Below are 10,753 nucleotides of genomic sequence, written 5' to 3' on the forward strand. Positions count from 1 at the left end.
GGCTTAGTTGGCTAACATTGTATCGTATGTAACCTAGTCGCGTTCCCCTCCTCTCCCCCATCCCTCGATTGTTAGTCCCTTGCTCGGGCGCTTTGTATTTCCATCTCAGCTTTGTCATCTTTTTCCTGGATTCCCCCATCCAAAACATCTACTAATAAAAACAGATGTAGGGTTTATTCCAGGTCTGATTATCCTGGGCTCTGACTCGCATCAAAACACGCGTGGACAATCTTTTATACAATTGGTGGGGAGGAGAAAGGGGGGAGGGGAACGGAATTCTCTCAGATACTTAAAGTGGGACAATGGGATTGTACCTCTGCACGATCTCAGGATAAAAAGCTTCCTCTGCTTTTAGCCTTAGGAAGAAAGGAAAACAGGGTGGCACCTTGTAGACTCCTTCAGTTATGGGAGTCTTATGCCTTATGCTTAGACAAATCACTTCCATTATAGTCCTTTATAAAATTACTTTTGTTTACCCTATTATGGAGGGGATAGTACACCTTTAGTGATGCTGAGTGCAACTAACAATATTGAACAAGTTTTAGTTGTTGTATGATCATATAATTCTCAAAAAATACAACTAGACTTTTGAAATATACAAGGGGAAGTTAAACATATATTCAGAAACTTAAGCATGTCCTGAACTCTGAGTGTTTAATCATGGAACTGTAATAGGGGTGAACCAATAAAGATTTTTTGGGCCAATACAGATGGCCAATTATTAACCAGCCATAAATCAGCCAATACTGATCCAATAGCTGATACGCAGCCTGGCAGCCTGGAAAGCAGTGTCTGACTGGTAAGTCTGTTGTGAGGAAAAGGGGTGGGGAGGGAAGGGGTATGGGGGGGCCAGATCAAGGCCCCTGTGGTGAGGAAGTGGGGCAGGGGCAGGCACTGCACAGCTGGGGCCAGGTGGGGCACGGGACACAGCTGCAGCTCATCCAGGGAGCATAGGGAAGCGGGGGCAGCTCCCACTGCTGCACGCAACCCGGGGGAGGCATGGAGGACACGTGCCCCATGGATTTGTGCGCAAGGCGAGGGCAAACTGTTGCTGTGTGCTCAGGGCTGGAGGCTGTGCCAGCCTCCTCCCAGGAAAGGAGGGGCTGGGCCTGGGCTGTGGTCGGGCTCAGCGGGGCAGGGCAGGCAGCAGCAGTGCTGGGAAAGGAGCTATGGGGTGGACTATAACCACACAAAATTCGCTGCAACTATCCTGGCCACCACCTGCCCTGCCCCCACCCACCCGAAGAGCAGCCCAAGGCCAGCCCCTTCTGGGAAGAGGCTAGCACAGACTCCCCTTGCCCAACACACAGATCCAGGGGACACATGCTCCCCCAGAGGTGCATCCAGCAGTGGAAGCTGCTCCCCTCTTCCCTGTACCCTCTGGACAAGCCACGGCTTCATCCCACACCCTGCCCTGCCCCGGCTGTGCAGTCTGCCCCTGCTCCAGCCCCACTCCCTCCCCCTCAATCTGGCTCCACCACACCCTTTCCCTCCAACAGACTTACCAGCTGGATGCTGCTCTCCATGTTGTTGGGCTGAATATCAGCAATCAGATAGGTATAAGTCGATATGGCTGGTCTATAATTAGCCATCTGTATCATCCCAAAAAATTCTTTATTGGTGCACACTTAACAAATATGGATGAAGAGCTTCAATCTCCTTGGCTTCTGATTTATGTTGATTTGATGTAGGAGTGACTTGTGGGCTTGCATAGCCTAGACTTTTTTCTAAGGACTGGTCTTCCACTGACATAATGGCAAATCACTACAGTAGGATAATATGGTACCCTGGGGTACCAGGCAACATTAGCTTTAGTAGGTATGTAAACATGATTCATAAGATAAACCCAGAGATTTCAAATAGAAATTCCTACTGTCAAAAACATTCCGACCTGTTGTGGGCTGAGTTCTCTGCAACAGAAGAATTGCTCTATTATTTTTCTGTAGTAAGAAAAAAAGGAACGAAGACTAAGAGCTGGCATTTTCTGAGGGGGGGGGGGGGTAAAAACATTGAAAACCACTGTACTAGTCCAAGCAGTCTGAAAAAAATTAGGAGTGCACCGATACAGATTTTTGTGGCTGATACTGATAGCCAATTTTTAAAGAGGCATATCAGCTGATACCGATCTGATTTCCCATACCAGACCGGTAGCATGGGGAGCTACCTCCAGCTGGTAAGTCTGGTGTGGTGGGAGGGGGAAAGGAAAAGGTGTGGGGGGAGGGGGGCAGATCAAGGCCCCTGCAGGGAGGGAGGCATGGGGGTAGGGCAGGGGCTGCCCAGCTAGAGAAGGCAGGCACGGGATGGAGCGGCAGCTCATCCAGGGGGTGTAGAGAAGAGGGGTGGGGAGCGGCTCTCTGCTGCGTGCTGCTTGGCCAGGAGCCGTTGGTCCAGTGGCTTGTCTGGCACTCACCTGCTTCCCAGGCGGATTCCACCGCTGCTCCCACTGCTTGTCCAGGAAGGCATGTGCTCCCAGAGCTGTGTGGGGTGGGTTGGGGCCAGGGCTGCGCCAAGCTCTTCTCAGCGGGGCAGGGCTGCACTGAGGAGTACAGCAGCGCCTTCCCTATAACTCCCTCCCAACGCAGCCCCGTCCCACCAGGAAGAGCTTGGTGCAGCCTTGGCTTCAGCAGGCACATGCCTCCCCTCACTCTCCTAGTGGAGTGGCAGGAACACTGGCAGAGCCGCTGGACGAGCAGGTGAGCACCAGATGAGCTGCCGCTCCATCCTGTGCCCGCCCCAGCAGCCCCTGCTCCCATTCCACACCTCCCTCCCCGTGGGAGTCTTGATCTGCACCCCTATTCCCCTTCTCTCCCCTTCCACCATACCAGACCTACCAGCTGGACGCAGCTCTCCATGCTGCCAGGCTGTGGTCCTCTCCACCTGTGCTGCATGCATGCACAGACCATTTATTGGCCAACTTATCAGTCTGATTTAGCCTATTTCCGATGTATTCAATTTTCTTTGTATTGGTGGCAATCCGATATCAGACTGATGTATCAGTGCACCTCTAAGATAAAAAAAAAAGCCAGTCCTTTAACCAGTATATTATTTTAGACTTGTTCTAAGCATATAAAAGCATCAGCAGCTACCAACTCCTCACCTGAGCTAGCATTCAGAGGTTTTTAATACCAGTATTTTCCACCAAAAAATAGTATAGATAATATAAATTTAGCTAGATTAGGGTTACCATATTTCTAGTTCCAAAAAGATACCTGTCACATGGGAACGCTCAGGGAGGTATATGATTGTGGGGGGCAGTGATATGCCAATGCCCTGCCCCTGCCCATTTTGGTGCCCCTCACTCCCAAGCTACAGCACCTCCCAGGCCTCCTAGTGCCCCTCACTGCTGACCCACAGCCTTCCACACCCCCCAGCCTTGCTGGTGCCCCTCACTCCCAACCCGCAGCCCCGCATCCAGCCCTGCAGACTCTTCCTGCCACCCCACCCCTCTGGTGCCACTGTCCAAACCATGCAGCTCCCTGCTGCCCCAGAAGCCCCAGACAGTCCTTTCCGCCACTGGAGGGGCAGGCACCTCCCCCCTGCAACAGTCCCCAAGCCCAGGCCCTCCAACCCCCCCACAGACTTACCTGCCTGCAGCTGTGAGGCTGCTCTCACCCCCCTGCCAGGTGCATACTGACCCTGTGCGTGTGCGCCCTGCCTCCAACTGCCTTCCCCCACTCCCCACAATCCCAAGCAGCTTCTTGCTAGGGCAAGCCAGGAAAAACTTTGGAGCTGAGCTAACCAAAACCCTGGATGTTTGATCATATTTTTAAAAGAAGCCTGGATGGAGATGGGAGGATCCAAAAAGAGGGCATGTCCAGGAAAGCAGACATATGGTAACCCTAAGCTAGATACATCTTGAATATTACAATCCTTAAGTAAAACAGTAGTCACTTATCTTCTTTGATGGGAGTCCTCAATTAGTAACGATTAGGGATCTGGGCTTTTCCATTTCCCATGGAAAAAGTGTGGATTTTCTTCTATGAAGGAGAAAATCACGGATTGTCCCCTTAAAAAGGACAAAAACCCAGGAAACTTCAGGTTTCCCCTTGCAGGCTGGCAGAGTTCCAGCCTGCAAGGGGCTGCGAGGAGCAGGAGGAGGGTGATCACAGACAGGCGGCACCCAAGATTTCTACACCCACAGTGGGGCACAGGGCCACAACCCGATCAGACCAGCACCAGGCAGGAGTTGCCTCTAAGACCCAGCAAATGGGACTCAGTGTCAGAAGGAGCGCCCCACTACCATGACTGTTCCATAGGGAGGTGCCCCCTACCCACTGGGCAGCAGTGAGGGGGCACAACTCTGCACCTCTGTCAAGGCGTCACCTTACCTTAGCAGCCATGGTGGCACAGCTGATATGAAGCTCCTGGCAGCAGCTTGGAGTTGTGCCCCCCCCCGATGCTGCCAGGCAAGCAGAGGGCACCTCACCTTGGTGACCATGGTAATGTGTTGCTCCTTCCCATGCTGGATCCCACCCACTGAGGCCTGGGGGCAGTGGGTTGGAAGTGAGGGGCAACATCATGGGCAGGGCACTGGCACATCATGGCTGCTCAGTGCCACAAAGCAGCAGGGGGGACAGCTGCAGCTGGACCCATGTCCTGGTGGGCAAAGAGGGCAGGGGAGCTCTGATTTTCTATGATAAAAAAGCCAAAAATCAAACACCAAAACATATAGGTATTTAGAAGTTATTTTATTATAATGATTGAGGCACTGGTAAGCTTCCAAACTGTTTTAAAATCACAATATATCAAATAAAACATTGTGTTCAACTGATACCTATATATATACACCTAAATACCTGTTTGTATATGAGTGGTGTTTAATTTTAATTGTTGAAAAATGAGGATTTGGGGGGTTTTAAATCAGAGAATTTTGAATTTTTTTAAACAGAGAAAGCCATTATCCCTAGTAATGTCATCTCATTGAACTAGGCACTGAAGGACAGCCTGGCATTCCCTGCTCAGAGAGCTCACAATCCAAGAAATCATATAAAATGTAAGTACAGGAGAGAGCAACTTATTTTTAACATTAACATTATATAACCATGGACTTTCCTTACATGAAAATAGTTGACATGTCATAAGTGGGTCCAGATCATACACATTGCTGCTGCTGTCTATTTGAGGAACTGCTTCTCTCACTGCAATATTGCTGCAGTAGTGGGTAGTACATATAGACAAGCTGGAATGCAATCAACTTGAAAAGGAAGCCTATACTGACAGCCTTCACTAAGAAATCTTCAAGTTTGAGGTTCACTTCTGAATTTCATTTTAAAAAGTGAAATATGGCACGCTGATTTTGAGAAAAAGACATATTTTTGTTAATCTTAGCTCAGCCAGTTGACCAAATCAGAGACTCACTAATTAGGTAACATCTGCCGATTCAACTCCTGATCTCCACCCCTCCCCCCAAATTTAAATAAAATCAAACCATATGTTATTCGATTCAAAGATACTCCTTCAGCTGCACAACGCAACATGCTTTGAGCAGGTGAACACCTCAACAACAACTGAACACAAAAATGGGTCAGACTAGCACTTCTTATCAGTCTCACTGGGTGCATCTACATGTGTGCTTTACTGTGGAGTTGGCTAATTAGTAAAGACAGTAAAGTGTCAGTCTACATGCATGCCCATATTAGGGTACAGGAAATTAATTAACTCCGCTGTAAGATAGTACTTGTCCCAGACAGTATCCTATGGTGGAGTAATTTACACTGCTGCAACACATATGCAGATGGTAATTGGGGCTGGCTGGGGCACAAGGGTGCTACTGTCTGCTGGCTAGCCCCTCACTATAGCACCCTCATGCACCAGCCAGGCCCTCCACCACTTGACACCATCACCTGGAGCCTGGGGCTGCTCCACCCTGGCTTGAATTCCTGCAATCCCAGAAGCACGTGTAGACACTGAGCCTGGGAGCAGTGGACTCCAAACTGCACCAGAGTTTACTACATCAGGTTAACTGCATGTGTAGATGCACCCATCAAGTTAAACAGTAAGCTTAGATGGAAAAGAAGCTAGTTTAATAAGCTTTTGAGACTTTTTAGACATTTACTGTCCTTTAATACATGAAAATGAGTTACAGATTTCAAATGCCTTATATGGATGATTTAGTAAGGAAGAAAACTGGTAGTACTAATAATCTCAGCAAGTCCCCTCAGGCCAGGTTATGAGCTTTACTGCCCCAAAACAAAAATCTAACAAACAAACCCCTTCCCCTTTCTACCCTGACTTCTTACATCACCACAGGATCTTATGTTGTAAGCTCTTTGAGGATGCTATTGATTTTATGTTTGTACAGCACATAGCATTATGGGGCCCTGGTCCAGGTCTCAGGCTTTCAGGGCCTAAAGTAATACAAACACTCTGGGCTGTCATCAGATCACTAAGAGAGAAGGGCTTTTAATAAGCTTGGTTTAATTGCACAGAAAATATGAAAAACTGCCCAGTTCTCCTCAGCTGCCAGATCTTATACAATCAGGCACCTAATGTAGTTTTTTTTTTTTTTTTTTTTTGGTTATGTTGGAACTCGATTGGAGTTCATAAGCAACTTAGCTACCAGTCAACTCAAACTACAACACAACGGGAAACACTAGACCAGATAGAAACTTGAGATGTTACCATCCCAATAATCAGTGAAAGAAAAAAAAACCCCAACATGTTCTAGTTTCTCTTTCCAAATAATTCCATGCAAGCCCTGAAGATTTTGCAAGAACAATTCACTCCTCACCACACGTACAGTGGCCTCTACACAGGGGATGCAAAAGCAATTTAAACTACCTTCCTGTCCTTTTCCGACTGTTCTCTCCTGCTGCCAAGCAGCCTTAACTCAAGATTTGACACAGGACAGAACGACCCAACTATTTTATTCAGTGGGCCTCCAACCCAGAAATCCACTCATATTCTTATAAAGAGGAATAAGGGGTCATATTCTTCTTATAAAGAGGAACAAGTGGATTCAAAGTGCCTCACACAGCATTTTTGTTTTCAGAACAGTGCAAAATCAGAAATATTGGTCAGGCAGAGAGAGTATTTCTTCCTCAAATACAAAAATTCAAACCAGTCAGGTCCTTGCCATTCACTCATGATAAATTAGAAATAAAAGGTTAAACGGTAATGATATTTATACCGTTTACCTCCCAACTCAGCGCTGTTCTGTCAGGGGAGCTGCTCCAGCAGGGGCTGCCCAGGAGGCAGTGTGGATCTGGGCTGCAGCATGATGATGCTGCTGCAGCAGTGAGGTAACTAGTGCTTACCTGGGGGAACAGAGCCAGGCAAAGGTGCCCAATGGGGTGTGCAGGGCTTAAATAGGAGCTAACAGTGGCAGAGCTGCCACCGGGTGCCGCAGGGGTGCACTGCACAAACCCCCATAGCACCCACAGGAGCTCTCACCTACTGGGACTGCCATGCCACAATCCCACATATCAGCCGTGGCCCTGACTCCCCAGGTCACCCTGCCCCTCTGCCGTAGGACTGAGTAATTCTTTAACTAATATAATTAGAGGAGGTTAAAAGTAATTTTTAAAGCAATATTTACATCCCTACGATAAATACGATTGTTAGAAGGTCATCTCTTACCTGCTCCGTAGCTGTTGGGCAATAATACACTAATATTAGAGTTGTACATATGTTTATTAACAGTCCAACGATGGTGATCAGATTTGGGGCAATCCAGCCTGGAACTCTTCCAACTAGCCACTCCCAATAACCTTGCATTAGTGGCTCAAGCAGGGACCGTCCAGAACTCTGATATTTGTGTTCTTCTAATCGCTTGAGCTGGTGCTTTGACAATGGAGGTGTAGGCAACTGAATTAATTTGCTTAGTACACATCCTGCAGCAGGAACACGACCACAGCTTACAGGAGATTCTGAATGTGACTCTCCACATCGCTTCTTTAAGGACCGATGCCCACTCATGGATTGGTTAGCCTCAGAGTTTTTATTTGGCAGACGATAGCTGTTGCGAAGTGCCATAAGATCCTGATTTTCTGGAAAATGAGGAATTTTTTGTTAATATCTTAGCTTAGCCAGTTGACCAATGGCATATTTAAAGCAGAAAAATATACTCAGTCTGATCTTGAAAGCTAGGAAATGAAAAATCATTAGCAGTCTGACAGTTGTCAGTCCAGATGAGTACTGAATATAAACATTTTAAGGAAACGTTCAGGGTTTAGGAAGAGAAAAAGGACTTTGGAGTCTGAGGGCATCATCTCAGTTCATTTACTAATGAATATATAAAACATGAATTCTAGTGACTAGTGGCAAGTTTTCACTCCTTGATACCCGTTTTGGCAAATATCCTACTGTCTGTAATCTAATTTCCGTTGGAGCTAGAAACATATACCACTGATTTGCATCAGAACCCAACAAGCATTACAAAGCTCTTCACCTCCAGCTTCAATTGCAAGGCTTGTTTCTCCCATCTTGCTTCTCACACATGTACGCAAGAATAAGCATATTTAAAACCAGTACAAGGAAACTAGGTATTCAATTCTCTCTCTGAAAGGAAAGAGACTTTACACATGACAAGTTAAACTTTACTTAAAGCATTATTTGGAGACCAGGGCCAGCCCATCCTATCCTGTGGAACCAGCAGCCGCAGGGGGCCCTGCAGCTAAGGGGCCATGCCCCCCCCACCTGATGTTTAAAGGGCTCAATGGAGGTAGGAAGCCCCTTCCTGGCTGAGCAGGGGAGGAGCTCCCAGCTCTGCTCCCATTCCGGCCCCAGGGACCGTACCCAGGCATCCCTAGCACGTGTTGCTCCCCTCCCCGTGCCCTCCGCAGCACAGCTCACACGCATGAAGCCCAGCTCCGAACATTTTATTTCAGTGAGTTTATACTGCAATTAACCACAATTTTGATTTTTTGACAGATCAGGGGCCCAAAAAAGTCATGGGTCGGCCCCGTTGGAGACATTCAACTTGTATAATGATAGGAAAGAAGGAAGATTCTAAATTATTTTGTCAGGAATTCAAAGCTTTCATTTCAAGTCCCTGATAAGTTTCTACCTCTTCTAGTTTTACTAGAAAGTTGACTGATCTGAAGCATGGCTGCACTCGGGCAATGCGAAACAGCAGAACAGCCGTTACCTCTAGTGACAGGATAATGCAAACATGAAAACATTTAAGTCATCAATCAAATGTTTCCAAGTCATTTGCAAAAATCTTGTTGGTCTAATAAAACATATCATCGCTACTATGAGCCCTGATTGTCTAAGTCAGCAACACATTTACTACGTTGCGACTGCTGTTCCTAGCACAACCCCTCTCAACGAGGTGCCATGAGATGTGAGGAGATTGAGGTGTTAGAAGATAAGTAGAGAAACTAAGCAGATAAATGTGGGCTTCAACTTGACCCAACTTGATCCCCATCCCCACTGCCAGGCCTCTCCACAAGGAATTAGGTAATCTGCACCATCATAGAACCTCACAGGAGGCGACAAGCTTCATACCAGCTATGAACCAACTGCCCAGGGAAGTTTTCCTCTTGACTCCTCTGTGAAAACCTATGAAATATAAACTTTCATTTCTACTCAGGAGAACTTTTACAATCTTTTCTCCGATGCCCGATGAAGGGGGTTTGTGCCCAAAAGACTGCAATTAAAGAATGTTTTTTGCAAAAATCTTGTTGGTCTAATAAAAGAAATCATCTCTACTACAATTGCCTTTTCCTCTAAACCAGTAGGGCTACAACCTGGATACCTGACACATGGAAGATATTGAATTTTAGCCGATTTTTAAAAATTAAGTCTTCATATCTTCCCAAGCAGGAAGCAAGAGTGACCACCTGAAACCAGAGATCATGCTCCTGCCTTTGTTTCAAGGTAATTTGCATTATCACAGATCCTCACAGGAAGCAAGAGGCTTTAAACTAGCTATGAACTGACTGCCCAGGAGTTTTCCCTCTGTGAAATCCTATGAAATACGAACTTTCATTTCGACCCAGAAGAACCTTTACAACCTTGTCTCTGATGCCCAATGAAGGGGGCTTGTGCCTGAAAGGTTGCAATTAATTTTTTTGTTGCAAAAATCTTGCAATAAAAGATCACCAATTCAGTTGTCAGACAACCAGTTCAACCGGCAAAGATATTTGCCAATAAAAAAATAATAAAAGAGATCATCTCTACTATGACTCCCGATTGCTGTAATCCATCGGGTTGGTTTTGAATCTGCCACCCAGCTCACAAGAAGCGATGGGCGGGGGTCAAGCTGGGCGAGGACCGGGGACACTCTTGAGCCCAGCCAGGGCCGCAGGTGGGTCTCGACTGCCGGGAGTTCTTAGCCCCGGGGCAAGGGGGGCGGGGGGTGCGGGGAGCCGCAGGCCGTGCAGCGGGGCTGCTCTCAGATGCAGGCCCGCAGAACCGGGGGGGCGGGGACGATCACGGCCCGAGACAATTTGAGCCGAGGGGTTAGAGGAAGTGCAGGAAAAATACTCAGGTGCCTAAAGATGCGGGTGGGGGCTGGAGCAGGGCCCGGGGGAGCCAAGGGCAGTAACTACCGCGGGGGCATCCTCCCGTGTGAGGGTAGGATGGGGTAGGCCCCGCAGCACCACCCCCACCCCGGCTGGAGCAGTGACGACCCCCGGCCAGACACAGCCCCCCACACCCCGGCGCTAGGTCCGAGACCACAGGGGGTCGCGGCCCCACTCTACAACCCGGCATTTACCTCAGGCTCTTCCCGCGGACGGCGTCTTTTACGGCCTTTTTGCAACTGCCGTAAAGGAGGGTGGGGAGGGGAGGGGGCGGAGCGCGGCTG

General features: G+C 48.0%; 1 protein-coding gene across 2 annotated transcripts in view; it reads right to left on the reverse strand.

Moving 5' to 3' along the window:
• Positions 1-10,750, reverse strand: part of CEPT1 (choline/ethanolamine phosphotransferase 1) — a 52,839-nt gene extending 42,089 nt beyond the window's left edge. For both annotated transcript variants that reach the window (XM_019546364.1, XM_019546365.1), the window contains exons 1-2: positions 10,664-10,750; positions 7,579-7,988 (exon numbers count right to left, since the gene is read on the reverse strand). In XM_019546364.1, coding sequence (XP_019401909.1) covers positions 7,579-7,974 — 396 coding nt within the window. In that variant the 5' untranslated portion in view covers positions 7,975-7,988; positions 10,664-10,750. The remainder of the gene's footprint in view (positions 1-7,578; positions 7,989-10,663) is intronic.
• Between the last annotated feature and the right edge of the window lie 3 nt (positions 10,751-10,753).

The sequence above is a fragment of the Crocodylus porosus genome, unplaced genomic scaffold (assembly GCF_001723895.1).
Source record: "Crocodylus porosus isolate Cpor-Errol unplaced genomic scaffold, CroPor_comp1, whole genome shotgun sequence".
NCBI lineage: Eukaryota > Metazoa > Chordata > Crocodylia > Crocodylidae > Crocodylus > Crocodylus porosus.